The sequence below is a fragment of the Doryrhamphus excisus genome, linkage group LG3 (assembly GCF_037039965.1).
Source record: "Doryrhamphus excisus strain RoL-2023G ecotype Guam linkage group LG3, RoL_Dexc_Guam_v1.1, whole genome shotgun sequence".
Classification (NCBI taxonomy): domain Eukaryota; kingdom Metazoa; phylum Chordata; class Actinopteri; order Syngnathiformes; family Syngnathidae; genus Doryrhamphus; species Doryrhamphus excisus.
In genome coordinates, this window is record NC_136359.1 from 6,882,135 (window position 1) to 6,897,773 (window position 15,639).

General features: G+C 45.9%; 2 protein-coding genes across 5 annotated transcripts in view; one reads left to right on the forward strand and one right to left on the reverse strand.

Moving 5' to 3' along the window:
• The window catches only part of kank1a (KN motif and ankyrin repeat domains 1a), a 33,146-nt gene extending 22,525 nt beyond the window's left edge, over positions 1-10,621 (forward strand). For all 4 annotated transcript variants that reach the window (XM_058071859.2, XM_058071857.2, XM_058071860.2 and 1 more), the window contains 10 exons: positions 1,366-3,930; positions 5,230-5,370; positions 5,910-6,006; positions 6,103-6,300; positions 6,411-6,498; positions 7,654-7,873; positions 7,981-8,123; positions 8,762-8,962; positions 9,956-10,054; positions 10,143-10,621. In XM_058071859.2, the coding sequence (XP_057927842.2) occupies positions 1,366-3,930; positions 5,230-5,370; positions 5,910-6,006; positions 6,103-6,300; positions 6,411-6,498; positions 7,654-7,873; positions 7,981-8,123; positions 8,762-8,962; positions 9,956-10,054; positions 10,143-10,205 (3,815 nt within the window). In that variant the 3' untranslated portion in view covers positions 10,206-10,621. The remainder of the gene's footprint in view (positions 1-1,365; positions 3,931-5,229; positions 5,371-5,909; positions 6,007-6,102; positions 6,301-6,410; positions 6,499-7,653; positions 7,874-7,980; positions 8,124-8,761; positions 8,963-9,955; positions 10,055-10,142) is intronic.
• Positions 10,622-10,665: 44 nt separating this feature from the next.
• On the reverse strand, positions 10,666-14,970 carry LOC131128747 (cilia- and flagella-associated protein 157). The gene is made up of 6 exons (XM_058071905.2): positions 14,744-14,970; positions 14,256-14,527; positions 12,619-12,772; positions 12,262-12,529; positions 11,450-11,565; positions 10,666-11,333 (listed from the first exon to the last, which is right to left on the reverse strand). Exons 1-6 carry the CDS (start codon positions 14,896-14,898, stop codon positions 11,195-11,197), a joined length of 1,104 nt encoding a protein of 367 aa, XP_057927888.2. The 5' UTR covers positions 14,899-14,970; the 3' UTR covers positions 10,666-11,194.
• Positions 14,971-15,639: the final 669 nt, after the last annotated feature.

A 15,639-nucleotide genomic window follows, 5' to 3' on the forward strand; every position in this document is an offset into this window, starting at 1 on the left:
TACATACTATCATAGGAGCTATTATACATATTATTGGCTATTGTACAAAAGTGACTTTTAAAAACATAGCGACAGTATTATGTGAGTTGAAAAAATGTCCCTCACTTGTTGTTCTTTTGCTTTTTATGATGTCATAAAGGAAAACGCTCCTCTTTCATAGACATGATGCCACCTCTGACTTGGTCCTAGTTGGATGAGCCTGGCCCCTGTAACTGCCCAGTGTCTTGTGCAAAAAAGGGCTTTGCTACACATCTAAAAATTACACCTGAAGCTCCACACTTGACAATTCACCCCAGGTAATGGAAGAAAAGCTTTGTGATAACGGTTGCAGCGGTGTCCACTGCATCATACTGGGAGCAGGATGAAGATATCCTGTGTTCTTACTGGTGTGAAACATGCACAGTAGCTTTTCTGTGTTTGTCTTAAAAAAGAAACCCAACTGTTATTTCACTGAGTTCACCCTCAAACCCCCCCCCCCCGGCTGAATAACAGGTCTCTTATTCGGGAAGGGGTAGCGCCCAGCTCAGAGTCTCACGGGATTGGAGGAGGCGGCTGTCCAATAGTGCTGCAGTGCTGCACAGTCCTGAGTTCCTACCAATAGTGGCCCTTTTCCTCCCTTATGGAGAGAAGGTTGAGTGCTAGGAGCGAGAAGAAACTGCACAGTGTGATCTTTGTATAGTCTCCTCCCCGCTGCCAAACGGGGGAAGAAGCTAAGAGTCGTGAGGTGAGTGAACAACAAGGCAGTGTGGGGGGGGGGGGTCTTCTGTTCTAGTTCTAGAATGGAAGTCACAGAGAGGAAGACCCGGGCTGTTTATGTCCAGCCCGTGTTGAGTTCCACACATACCAGGAACAACAAGACGCCACTTTTAGCCCAGCCGGTGTGAGTGCCACGGGGGGGGGGGTCTTACTCTGACTTTTGGGACTGAGCGTGTGGAGGTTGGACTTTGAGCAGGTCAACTCTGGTGGATTAATGAATCTGCGAGAAAGCGGCAAAAAATGACTTGTTTAGAAGCAGCCATGTTGTGATGATGATAACTTGAAGTCTTTGTGAACTGCATGTCTGATCAACACAGCATGAAATGTACTTGTTATGTGTCTTTGTGTGTTTTGCATAGTTTTGGACTGACTAAGCAGTGCTTGCAGTTGTGGTTCACTAGCACTTTCTTGTGCGTTGGTGCGAGACACGTTGGTACATGCACTGTCAAAATATGAGGATGTGTCAAAGTTTGAGCAACTTTCCTCCCAAAAAGCAGTTAGTCATCTAATCATCCTGGGAGTCTTCTAATAATAGCCCTTAGTTGATTTGTTGGCATGCAGTATTGACACACAAGCTAAAATGCAACTTCCTGTGCTGTGTTTTTGCAGAAAGAGGACAAGGATGTCTAAGCACCGGTAACAACAAGGACTCTGTGGCTCCGTACTACGTTGAAACTCCGTACGGTTTCCAGCTAGACTTGGATTTCCTCAAATATGTCGATGACATAGAGAGGGGCAACACCATTAAGAAGCTGAGTATCCAGAGGAAGCCCAAAGGGGGCAAACCAGGGGCAGCGGCGCCACGGGCAAGCACCGGCGGGGTCAGCGTCGGGGCCGAATGGACGTCCACCGAATCGCTCTCGTCCTCCAACAGCGACGACAAGCAGTCACCGGTCTTCTTCAGCGCCAAGCCTCCCCAGGTAACCGCTCCGCTGACGCCCACCCTCCAGAGGGCGGCCCGTGAAGCGGCCCCCCAGCAGTCCTACTCCAGCGTGGTGGAAGCCAGACTGCTCCTTCCGCCGCTCTCTCCGAGGTTCACGCCGCGACACAACCCCCAAGTGGAGAAGACCCTCATGGAGACCCGACTTAGACTGGAACAGGAGCGTCTTTTCATGCAGCCGCTTGGCGAGCCTCCGCTGCCCCGCCGTCGTCTCGCCAGCTTCGGAGGAACGGGCTCCAACAGCTCGTTGTCCTCATACTCTGGGTCCGTGGTGCCAAGTCAGATCTCTCCCAGCACCTTTCAGCCTCTGCCCATCAATGGCCACCTCCTCAATGGAGACTACAACCCTTATTATCCACCATCCGTGGGTAGCTCCATCCGCCACAGTCCCCTGAGCTCCGGCATGGCCACGCCCGTGACCAACGTCAGCCCGTTACACCTTCAGCAGATCCGGGAGCAGATGGTGATCGCGCTCAAGAGACTGAAGGAGTTGGAAGAGCAGGTGAAGACCATTCCCATTTTACAGGTCAAGATAGCGGTTCTCCAGGAGGAAAAAAGACAATTGTCTGCCCAATCCAAAGACCAACTTCCTGGTGGATTCCGCAAGCGCTCTTACAGCGTAGGCAGTGCCGACCAAATGGAGAACCCGGGCCCCTTCCAAAAGGAAACTGTACTGCACATCATTGAGCCCGAAGCCCAGCAACAGAACGCTCAGCAACTTGAAGAGTTTCGGCGTCTTGCTGCTGAGGTCCAAGCTCTGGAGAAGACCACGCTCGACAATGTTGGATTTGACAGTCAGACCGTCAATCAGAATCAGGCCCTCCAAAAGTCTGTTGGTGTCGTGACTGATGAAAACATGAATAACCTTCAAGTCCAGGTGCCAAAAGCAAGTTGCCGTCGGGATGTAGGCGTCACGACGGAACGGTTGGAGACCCGCAGTGCCTTAGTGGGTGTGAACGAGGCCATGCTGGGCGTGTCCAACGATGCCGAGAAGGAGATCGAGCTCCAGCAGCAGACCATCGACGCTCTGAAAGAGAAGATCTATCACTTGGAGGTGCAGCTGAAAGAAACTACTCACCAGATGGAGATGACCAAGCTAAAACTCGAGCTCCAAGCGGCCGGGGGCTCAAACAAGAAAAAGGCTGACAAAGGCTTTATGGTGAGGCCTGAGATGTACGACGTCTGCGTGGAGGCCAAAGTTCAGGTGCACAGTCAGGGTGTTGGTGACCAAGTTGTTCTCGCTGAAGCTCCTCAGAGCTTCTCTGTCGGAGTGTCTTGTCGCCCGAGTGTGCATACTGTTGGCGTCGGGCCTGAGAACTCGCTGGATCTGCCTTCGGTGGAGTCACAGCACCAGCAGGAAGGCGTCCACCTCAACGTTAGTCAGGTGGGAGTCAACACGGTCGAGTCTGTAAGCTGCTTGGCCTTCTGCAAACCCATGATGGAGCTGGTCAAGGAGTCGCGATCGCTGGGCTGCGGAGATTGCACCGTGGACGTCGTTGTCAGTCCCGTCAGGACGATGGTATCGCAAGGAACCGACCCAGACCTCGTTGCCAAGGTAGACTCTTGTGTCATGGCTGCCCCTGAATCGGTAAGTCGGCGGACCAACACCGAGACTGAAGTCGTCAGCAAGTCCACCAACACAAAAACCACCGTGCTGACGGACTCTTGCACGGACGCCGCCTTGTCCACCTGCGACAAGCACACCAACACCGCTGCCACTGAAACAAGGACGGTCGCTGCAGGGGAGGGACTCGTCAAGGACGTGCACTCGGGCGCAAAGATGCGTTCAGTCGCCGTGGGGACCGCCACAGATGTGGGAGAGCTCCTCGGCCAGTCCAGCTCTACCAAAACCAAGGAATGCGGAGTGGGTCCTGTTAGCGTTCACGAGAACTTCTTGATCGGCTTAAAAACACGCAACATAGCATGTGGGCCTTCCCAGTTCCCTGAACCTGTCGCAGGCGACAAGGAGACTGTGGAGGCGCCAGCCCAAGCGGAGTGCCAGGGGGGCGCCAGGCTGGACCATTACATCGAGAGGGTGCAGAAGCTCTTACAAGAGCAACAAATGCTGCTGGCGGAGAACTACAGCGAGCTGGCCGAGGCCTTCGGACAGCCCCAGTCCCAGTTTGGATCCATCAACAGCGAGCTGGTCAGCACGCTCTCGTCCATCAACTCGGCCATGAAGTGTGGGAGCGTTGAGGACCTCTTCGAGCTGCAGGCTGACGATGCGGTCTCGGGTGAGAGCTTATGTTGCATCATGACTTTTGATCCTAGTGCTGATCGACTCGTCCCTGCGGAGTTTTAAGTGCAAACACGACAGATAAGCTAGCGGGACAACCTTGTATCAGACCATGACAGCTGGGTCCGGCATTTTGGACGCCACCCAAACCATGAGCTCACTTCTTTTTGGGAGCCAGTCGCACCCATCGGCCTCTTGTTGTCTTTTAGCGTGCCTCCCTCCCTCTGCTAATGCTGATTCATGGCCGCCTCCTCCCTCACCGTTGCGTAACCTGCTCTCACGCTGGCAGTCACATTCTTTTGTCCTGTGTGCTGCCTCGCCTCGGGTCTCCTTCTGGAATGTTGGACGACCTCACACTGCTGGCGACCACAGCCCAGAAGGAACAGAGAAGCGTCAAAACATGCAAACAGATTTTCATTTTAGCGCTGTCAATTAACACGCTTCCTCATGCCGCGTTCAAGACTGCAGGGAAGAAGGAAGTGGCGGTGCGCTAGGGAAGTGGCGGAGCGCTAGGGAAGTGGAGGTGTGCCAAAGAAGTGGAGGTGCGCTAAGCTTTTGTCGTGTTTGGGAAGTCAGCAGTCCTAACAGTGGACACATGGAGATAGACTTGGAATTATATATATATATATAAAAAATAATCTCAGCATTGTGATATTATTAGTGTCAACTTTGGGCTTTGCTCTTTTTTTCCCCCCCAGTTTTGTTTTAATATGAAAAAATGGCAAAAAAAAAAAATATATATATATATTGATAAATATTTATTTCAATATAAGTAAATATGAAATTTTTAATTCTTCAATAATCGTACTTTTTTAAAAATATTAATGGATATATTCTCATATGTTGAATTCATTACAATATTAACTTTTTTTCTGGTGGCCTAATTAAAATATATTTTGGGTTTTATTTCTCATATTAGGACTTCAATTTTTTTCCCTCAATTTTTTCATTATGTACTACTAAAATGATTTTTTTCTCATAATATTGCAAGTTTCTCTTATTTTCTCATTCAAATCCGACTTTTCTATTAATATTTGGACTATTTTTGTAAAATTACAGCAGTTTTTTCCTTCACTTCTTTTTCCTTCTCCAGCTATCTCAACTTCGTTCTTGTTAGAAGTTACTGCAGTTTTGTCTTAAATAATGATTGGGAGTGCATGAGAAAGTGAAACGGGAAGCGTAGAAAGTAAGCACACGGCACCAGAACCAATGTTGTAATGGTGGTCAGGAGCAAACTGCTCAGCTGACATGAATTTTTATTATCATGTGCTTGTGTGTTGACTCCGCCCACTTTCAGAAGCTGGCGTTCAGGCGGTCTCCTGCGGCCGGACGGAGAAGACGCACGCAGACAAACCTGCCAAGACGTTGTCTCAGCAGCAGATCAGCGCGGCCCAGCAGAAGAGCCGCATGGACCTGCAAATGTCCACAGCGCTGCATGGTAAGACCGCCGGGGGCAGGGCGAGGGGGGACCAACACCCAAATCCCACCAGGACTCTGCTCAGGACAGGAAGTGGGGCATGAGTCGCTGTTACCGACTTCCCTGCTTATGGGGGTGTCAACTTCATGTCAATAATCCCAACTATCCCTTTAAGAGGGCCCCTAGAAAGCATCGAGACTTGGGTGGAAGACGCCTCCCCTAAGGTTTAATGGTCATACAGTACATACTGTTGTAGTAACGGGTACATCTATGACTAGAACTAGAACATATATATATATACAGTATTTTGTACTTCCTTCCTGGATTTGGACTTAGCAAGATGGAAAGGAACGCTACGCCTGGCGTTACCTTTAGGTGTGGCCATGTGTCACTACGCCATTAAAGTAGTCCTTTGGCGTAACAAGAATTCTTCAACCAAACTTGATGAAAAAGTGGCTTTGGGGGCCCTTTAAGCCACAAAGCAGGGGACGTCCCACAGTTGTTCCTCTGTTTCCACCACGCTTGGCCATATTTTCCTGTTTCAATGATGCCTGTCTTAGGTCAGCCATCGCTGAAGTCCATCATGAAGAAAAAAGATGGCCCCCCGGACTCCAGCAGCACCAAGAAGAACCTGCAGTTTGTCGGCGTGAACGGAGGGTGAGTAGGACACCTCTTTCAGCATGACGTAATACATTTGGTGTCTTCACCTTTTATTTATGTGCATGTTGCTTTTGTCGCCCCCTTGTGGCTCAGATACGAGACCACGTCCAGCGACGACTCCAGCTCGGAGGACAGCAGCTCGTCTGAGGATGAGGAGGAAGAAGATGGAAAGGAAAAGGACGGATGCCGGAACTTGGAGGAGGAGAAGAGCGTCAGGGACGAGTTTCAGCCGGAGGGGGCGGAGGATGTGGACGTGAAGGTGGAAGAGGGAAGTTTGGAGAACAGAGAAAGGTCAGCACACACACACATGCGCGCACACACACACACACACACACACACACACACACACACACCCTGGATGCGTGGAGATGTTACTGATGTCTGTGATGATCCTCCTGAAGGTACCAACTCAGCGAGAAGATGTTGGCCGCGTGCAACGTCCTCAAAGTTCACCTCAGCGACCCCAAGGAGGTCAGCAGTAAAGACCTGGTGAGAAATACTTCCATCCTTCTTGTACATAGTACATTACACAGTACGTACTTCACTAGTACTTTATTTCCTATTCCATTCTTTGCAAAGTACTAGATGAAGATCCTCTCAATGACAGCAGCTCGCTTTTTGTCTGCAGTCAAGGTCAACCTTCAGTTAGGACGACGACGCTCTGCTGTTTTTTTGGAATCTGTTGCAGGTCCTTAAAAACAGCAGCCACAGTTTTTCCAAGATGACGGGAATGCTGCTGCTTTTTGGGAAATTGTCGGAAAAGGCCAGTCAAAGCTTCTCAAAGGACGAGAGCGCTCTTGACATTTTTTACAGCGGGTCCTGAAGTCGAGGATCTCTGCTGTTTTTAGGGATCTGTGACAGAAATGCTGAGGAAAGATCCTCTATTTGACAGGAGTGCTCTTCTGTGATGGGCTTTGCTTTTTTTAATGCTAATGAAAGATCCTCTCTATAACAGGAGCACTCTGCTGTTTTTAGGGATCTACTGCAAAAACGCCACTCAAAGATCATCTACACGACGGGAGCATTCTGCTGTTCTTAAGGATGTATTGCACAACCTGAGATCAGAGATTCTCTCTGCATGACAAAATGATTTATACGACAAGAATGCCCTGCAGTTTTTAAGAATCTTTCTGTAACAGCAGTCAGAGATCCTCTATACAGCAGGATTGCCCTACTGTTTTAAGAACCTTCTCAAAGATCCTCTATTTGACAAGAACACTGCTGTTTTTAAGAAGTGATCTTCTTTTAATTGCACTTGTCGGAGATCCTCTATAGGGCAGGAGGGCGCTCTGATGATTTTAAGGACCAACGGCAACACCCTTCAAAGATTGTTTACTTGATAGGAGTGTCCTGATGTTTTTTTTTAAGGACATACTGCAGAAACGGAGATCTTTGATATGACAAGAATGCCCTGCAACTTTTAGATCCAAAGATCCTTTATATGACAGGATTGCCTGACTGAAGAACACCATTCAAAGATCATCTATGTGTCAGGAGGGTACTGCTGTTTTTAAGGACATACTGCACCGACTGAGATCGGAGATCCTCTATAGGACAAGAACCTGTGTCAATAACAAAGATCCTCTACGTGACAGGAGTGCTGTGCTGTCCCGAAGGATGAAGTTCGTGTCTTTTCTCCTCCAGAGGACGTGCCTGAACACGGTGCAGCACGAGTGGTTCCGTGCGTCCAGCCAGAAGGCGGCGGCAGCGGCGGCGGTGGAGGACCACCTGGCGGGCTTCGGCGGCGTGTCGCCGGCCGTGCTGCGCCACGTGGTCAACATGGCGGACGGCAACGGCAACACGGCGCTGCACTACAGTGTGTCCCACTCCAACTTCAGGGTGGTGAAGAAGCTGCTGGACGCAGGTGGGTGGCTGACGACGCAGGGTCGAGAGGTCGTGCGAGAGACTGAAGGACGCGTGCGGACGTTCAAAAACGTTAATACTGACTGACGTGATGCTGACGTGTTGCAGATGCGTGTAACGTCAACCAGCAGAACAAGGCGGGCTACACGCCCATCATGCTGGCCGCGCTGGCCGCCGTGGAGACGCCCACGGACATGCAGATTGTGGAGGAGCTCTTCAGCAAAGGAGACGTGAATGCCCGAGCCAGTCAGGTGGGTGCTGGGGCTCAGAGGTCAAAGGGCGGCAGCGGGTCACAGGGGGACCACTGCATCACGGCTGCCGATTTATTATTAACACTTTGTGGTGTTGTGGCGCCCTCTAGTGGTCAACACTGGGAATGTCTGATTTGGACCCTCCTTAAAGTTCACTCACACGTGGAACTCCAATGACAAAAATGGTCAAATAAAAACCATTAAAAAAAAAAAAGCTTCCAACTTGAAACAAGTCGGTCACGGTTGATGATTGGCAGCTTGGAAATTAGTTTTATGTGTTAAAAATCTAAATGCTCAAATTCCACCACTGCATTGGAAGTCAAGTTAGGATTAATGATGTCATTTTATCCATTTAGGTAAAAAAAATAAAAACACTCCTCAGGTCCTCAGGACAAAATGTCTGCTGCTCAAAAATGGCTGTTTTTCGAACTATACTATAAATCCCCCCCCCCCCCCCCCCCCCACACACACACACACTGTAAACAAGTCAAGTCAGGGTTATGAACATATTATTTTTTTATGGAGTGCCCACACCTAACATTTTCAGGCTTCTCAAAAACTGCTGTTTTTATAAATATAAATAACCCGCCCAAACATGGCAAGTCAGGGTCTAATGATGTCTGTGATGAACCCCCCAGGCGGGTCAGACGGGGCTGATGCTGGCGGTGAGCCACGGCAGGATGGACATGGTACGCGCCCTGCTGGCTCACGGCGCCGACGTCAACGTGCAGGACGACGAGGGCTCCACGGCGCTGATGTGCGCCAGCGAGCACGGCCACGTGGAGATCGTCAAGCTGCTGCTGGCGCAACCCGACTGCGACGCCACGCTCAGCGACAGCGTGAGTCCATCATGTTCCCCACACGCACACTGTGATGCTATTTTTATGCTGACGTTGGACATAACTTTATTTTAGGCTGAACAATAACGTTACACTGCAATGAATGTTGAATGAAGCATAAAAAATCGATCCTTCCTTTCTCATCAAATACTTTTTCATTTAAGATTTGAATTCAATTCAAATATTTGTTAGTTTAATTTTTTATTAATTTCATATTTGAATTGAGTTCATCATACATCATACCTTTCTAATAAAATAACAAAATCTCATGTTAACGCTTGTGTTAAAAATAGATATGACCATATTCAATGGATATTAATTTTTAATATTTCTTTTTAACCATATCATAGAAAAAGGCCATTTCATTTCTATTCAATTTATTCTATTTTAGTTTTCCTTCTGGCAATTTATGTGATATGTAAATAATAATATGTAACAGTTTAGACTAAGCAGTGCTGTACATTATTATTATGACAAAATTATTTATAATCCTAATATAATATTAATGGGGAATTATTCAACAATAATTTAATTAATAGTCTGTTTATAAAATAATTATTACTGTTTGTCTTTAAAATGTATATTAAAAGTAATAAGTATAAAGTTGTGCTAAAATAATAATGTTAAATCGGCAATGTTTAGAATAACTTTGGAATAACTCATAAAAATATTGACAACATTTACACCAAAATAATTTTTAGAGACTTTTGTACATATTTTTGGAACGAAACAAAACGAGAATGCCCTACGTAAAAGTCGAACTTCCTTCACCGCCAAGAAATGAAATGTAAGTACTTGGTTTTGGAAGAAACAATTGAGCGTAATACTAAAAATGGAGTCAAGCAAATCAAGTTTTCGACATTTTTTCCTGAAATGTGCAAAAAGCATTTGATTCGAAACATAGACATAGGAAGTAGACTTGGGGACCCCCGGGTTCTGCATCAATGGGAAATATGATCCAATGATCGTCTTTTGATGGTTTCCTTGCTCCAGGACGAGAGTAACGCTCTGTCAATCGCTCTGGAGGCGGGACACAAGGACATCGCCGTCTTGCTTTACGCACACGTCAACTTCTCCAAAGCTCAGTCGCCAGTGAGTTGCCATCTTTCTTTTCTCGTGCATCCTGTACGCATATTTCCATAGACGCAAGCATGCAAGTGACGTGTGTGTCCTCTTTCAGGGAACGCCTCGACTGGGTCGAAAGATGTCGCCCAGCCCCACTCGCAGGGGTGCGTTTGATTAGCGCACCCATGTTGGCCTTATGAGAGACGCCTTAATGTGAATCTGACCAGCTAGCCTGACTTTTTTTTTTCTCTTTTTGCAGTCCAACAGTCCCCAAATTATATTTTCTGCCCCCCCCCATCACACACACACCCCAATGTGATAAAATTGGTGTACATACTTCTGGTGTCAACATCAGCCAATGAGATCCACTTTTATACAAATCCTTTCTATCTATTTAAAAGTACAGTATCATTATTATTATTATTATTGCAGATCCATGAAGTACTATATTTATCAAGGTTTAGTTTGTAAAGCAGATACTGTAGATGTATTTCACTGTACATATTATAGTCCACTTTTCTTTTCTTTCCACTTTGTGTCCTTTTAAACTGACCTTGCCGTCAGCGTGTAACAATAAACATCTTTTCAAAGTTAGTTTCTACATTTCTCTTTATTTTCTGCCACAAATGTTGCCGATATTAATAACAGGAGGAAATTGATAGCATTTTTTAAGAAAGGATATTCATTTTCAAAGCAAAACCGTATCTCAGATCTGAAAGGTTCAATGAATTAATTCAATTAAAAATGTATACATTTGTCAAAAACATTGTATCCAAACTTTTGCCACAAAATTGTGTATTAAAATGTAAAATATTTGTATGAAAAAATAGTCATGTGTAAAACTGAGCAAAGAAAACTATTTTTGTACATTCTACATCTCCAGCCATACAAAAATGAATCTTCAAATGATTTATTTGAAATCAGGACATTCATCTACATTCATTCAGTCATTCATCTGCAAGAAAAGTGAGCAAAATGACTGATGTCAATTCACAGCTTTAAAAAATATTTATCGTGTACTAAAATACTTATTTCAAATTAAGTTATATGAAAAGTGCATCATAACATTTTGCCGTAAATGGAATCATTTTCGAAGGTTAAATGAAGTAATATCTCCTTCCACTTGGCAAACAAGCACCCCCTAGTGGCGGAGGCCAACAATGACATCTACACCAAAGGCCTGCACTGGATGCCTGCACGGGCCTTCATCACCGCGACACGCCGCGTCCCGGACTTCCTCTTCCTCTCCTGTTGTAGCTTCGCCTCCGGACGGGCCGTCGCGGTTGTGGCGGAAGCGTGGCACTTTCTGGAGAGAAAAACGTGAGGGAAGTGATGTCGTCAGTCTTCCTCGTGCACTCTTGGAAAAGAAACATTTTGTATCAAATGAGTCACGGCTTTCTTTTTTTTTTGACGGTACTTAACCTGAGCACCTCCGGCTCGGCTCCGACGTCCTCCTCTTTTGCTCCCAAGTCACGGTCGCTTTCCTTCATCTCCTTCATCTGCAACTGCTGGCACTTTGCGCTCAGCTGCTGCACCACCTGGTGGAGGGAAGACGCCATTACAGCCACATCAACCACCGCACTTCCTGGAACGCAAACTTTTTTTGTTTACCATAGAAATGAGTCATTTAAATGTCATGTAAGAAATCATTTCATTTTCTCCCCCCAACTGATGTTTGTATAATATAAAAATATTTCAATTGCAACTTTAAATATTTGAACTTTATTAAACTTTTCAGGAAACTATTAAATGTAATCTTTAAACCTAAAATCTTTTTTACCAATAAAAAAAAATTATCTAGAATTTCGCAACCTCGTCAAAAATGTTTTTCAAAAACTATTGATAAATAAAATTATATTATAAAATATGACTAAAATAAAGTCAAATTAGTTGAGTTATTGGATCACATTGAAAAACTGCAGTTTTGCCATTCCCACCAAAGGTATATTATTAATATTATTATTATAGTCAACTTTTCAGAAAAATAATTTACCTGTAAATGATCACATTTTAAAGTAAAAAAAAATTAAGTGAATACAATGTAAACATATAATATTATATACATGATATTATATACTATTAAGTACTCCAATCTGTTAATAAAAAAAAAACTGCAAACCACGGCACTTTGAATGACGTCCAAGATCAAAAGTAGTTTAGTTTCTGGCCGAGGTCCGTGCTTTCGTGACACAGCAAAGAAGAACTTCCTGAAGGTTGAAACCTTTCGGTCTGACCTTCTTGCGGACGCAGCTCTGACGGGACATCTCACTGAGCGTCCTCTCCAGGACGTCTACATCAGCTGCGAGGAGGCCCTTCTGCTTTCGCAGGGTGGCGTTCTCCCGGGCCAGGTCGTGGGCCTTCTCCGAGAGCGCAGCGTAACGCGCTTTGACCTCCTGGTTCTCCTGCGCGGTCCTCCTGGTGGTCTCCGGCAGCTTGCGCTCCATCAGGCGCTCCACGTCGGCCGCCGCAGCCGCCGCTTGGGCGTCCATCCGATCGATGAGCCTGTCCGGCGGGAAGAAGGAGGGCAGAGGTCGGCTGTGGTGGCCATCTTGGAGCAGGCAAGAACATGGTGATGTTCGTTAGCTTTTCACCTGCTCTTGTCCAGCAGAGCCTTCATCTCCATGGCATGCATGGCGGCGGCGTGCTCCGCCTCCCGACTGGCCAGCTGCTTCTCCAGAAGCTCCACGTCGGACGACATCTTCTCCTTCTGCTTCTTAAACTCCTCCACTGTGGCCAGCCTCGCCACTAGGGGGCGGCAGACAAACACCCGGCTCGTCATTGGCACATGGAAACACCGCATGGCAGCCATTAAAGTAGTCTCAGCACCATACTCTTGTCAAATACAGGATCTTTGACTATGGTCTTTGTGGTGCATTCCTAAAAAGAGCAGCTCTCCTGTCACAGACGGTTTTGGACTGGAATTATTTTTGCGGTAGTGTCCTAAAAACAGCAGCGCACCTGTCTTTCACTTGTCTTTTCACACTAGGTCCTCAAAAACAGCAGACGTCTCCTTTCATAGAGGATCTTTGACTAGCGTTTTGGGAGGAGGTCCTCAAAAACAGCTGAGCACTCCTGTCACCTTCTCTGCGGTACATTGCTGAAACCATGTCGGAGATTTTTGCCTTGTGCTTTTGCACTAGGTCCTCAAAAACAGCAGATGGCTTCTGTCATTTAGAGGATCTTTGACTAGCGTTTTAGGAGTAGGTTCTCAAAAACAGCAGATGGCACCTAACATATAGAGGATCTTTGACGGGCCTTTTCTGTCACATCGATGATCTTTTAGCGGTTCTCCTTGCACTCCTGTCACATCCACGATCTGACTAGCATTTTTGGGGAGGACCTTTGTTGGAGCAGATCACTAAAAACAGCGGACCACACATTTTTTTTGCGGTAGATTCCTAAAAACAAAAAAATTCCCATGTGACAATCATGTCATATAGAGATTTTTGACTTGTGTTTTCACACGCGATCCTCAAAAACAGCAGAAGGCACCTGACATATTGAATAGAGTCTTTGAGGAGCTTTTTGGACCGGGTCCTTAAAAACAGCAGAGCCCTCCTATGTCATGTGGAGGGTTTTGTCGGGCATATTTGGGGTTGGACTACAACAGGGGTCGGCAACCTTTACTATGAAAAGAGCCATTTTACCCAATGCCCACTGAAGAAAAATAGCCTGGAGCCGCAAAACATATAGTATGTTTAAAACAACATTGGAGGGAATTTGGGGGTATCAAAGTAGTTCAGATAAGAAAAGACGAGTTGGAGTACTCTTGCTAGTATTGGAGATAAACTTACATAAATGTATGTGTAAACTACTGTAAACGTAAAAACAAGTTCCCATGCCGCTGTTTTTAAATTATCTCGAATTTATTTTTTAGATTTGTAGGTAAGTATTACTTGTTTTTCTTCATGTACTGAACTGGATAGCAGTCAGAACTCACTCAGGATGCATTCATGGTCTCAGACAAAGTTGGATTTTTTAAAACTCATTACAAAAGACGTGCATTTTCCCCACTCGGGTGTTAAAAATATTCAAGCATCGCAAAGGGAGCCACAATAAAGAGGCTGAAGAGCCACATGCGGCTCTGGAGCCGCAGGTTGCTGACCCCTGGACTACAACCTCATAGCAGTCGGTTCTCAAAAACAGCATAGTGCTCCTGTCTTCCTTCACTCAGCGTTTTTTGTCAACTTTTGCTCAACAAGGACCCGAGAAGAGAACCTGGGGCTACCTAGCCTCTCGTTCTCTTCCTCCAGCTCGTCGATGCGTCCCCCGAGTTGCCGTCGCTCCAGATCCAGCTGCTGTCTCAGGGCATCTTTGTCCTCGTCTGCTTCCCGCCGCAAAGCCTGCAGGCGCTGGGACATTTCATCCAGCTCGTCCTCTTTCTCCAGCAGGGAGCGCTTTAGATAGTCCACGATGTCCTTCTTCTCCTTCTCCATGGCGCTGCACTGACTGCTCAAGGCCTTCTTCTCATTTGCCACATCCTCACATTTACGCTTATATCTAAAAAAAAAAAACAACGGTAGGCGGTAGCGTTAATATAGCATTCATAACACCGATTGATTGCTAGTTTGGAAGATAATGAGCTAATGACATTAAGCAGGAAGAGTTGTATTTTATTCCATCTAAATGTTCATCTGATGGCATAAAATGATAATATTCTGTTTGCTAGCTAGCTAGTCCTCACCTTATTCTGTTAGCTAGCTAGCTCGTCCTCACCTTTCCAGCTGCTCGTTTAAAAAGCGGATTTGAATGAGATATAAATCTTTCTCTTTGCCGTTTTCTTCCGCCTGACCCGCCTCGCTTTGCTTATTCTTTGTTTTGCTTTTGTCTTCCTCTTGTTTGTTGCCGTATTTATTCTCCTTTTTAGGCATCGCGGAAAATTAAAAGTTTGGCTAAACTTTTCGTGGACTAGCTGTGCTACTTTGGTTGCTAGGTAATGGGGCATTCAGGGGCGCCGAGGAAAGTTGTGTTATACGTAACTCAAGTTGGAACTTTATTTAATGCAATTATTTACAATGATACTCAATAAAATTACGGCAATATGACGCTGTATGTTTGTAGCTATTATGAAGGCAAACAATCTGACAAATAATTACATAGGACGAGTTTTCCAACTCAATAAGAAAAGTATTACAACTATGAAAATGCCCAAACATATTTGAAACATCATATGTTTCAAATAATGCCTAATAATTGTGTACAGTATACTACTGAACCTCCTCGTTGCATCCAATAGCTGCCATCACGAAAGAAGAAGAGCAAAACTATGAAATTAAAATTGTTATTGATTGAAAAAGCCGCCATGAAATGTAATTTTGACCACAAGAGGACGCCCGTGCGCTGTGTTTTAAACTGCTAACACAAAGCCGCATCCACAATAATAAGCATATTGTTGCATTCATACCTACGTGACAATGCGGGTATTATCAATAAGCTCGCAAGGGTACTTAATTTTGTGATACATAATTTGCGCAGGCGTCATTGCGCAGGTGTCCCTACGCATTGTGACAGAGGTACGAACATGTGCAACTTTTTGCCCACCAGTACAGGTCTATCTACTAAAAGACTTCAAATATACTGTTGCTTTAACAAAGGGTGCACATTACCGCAAA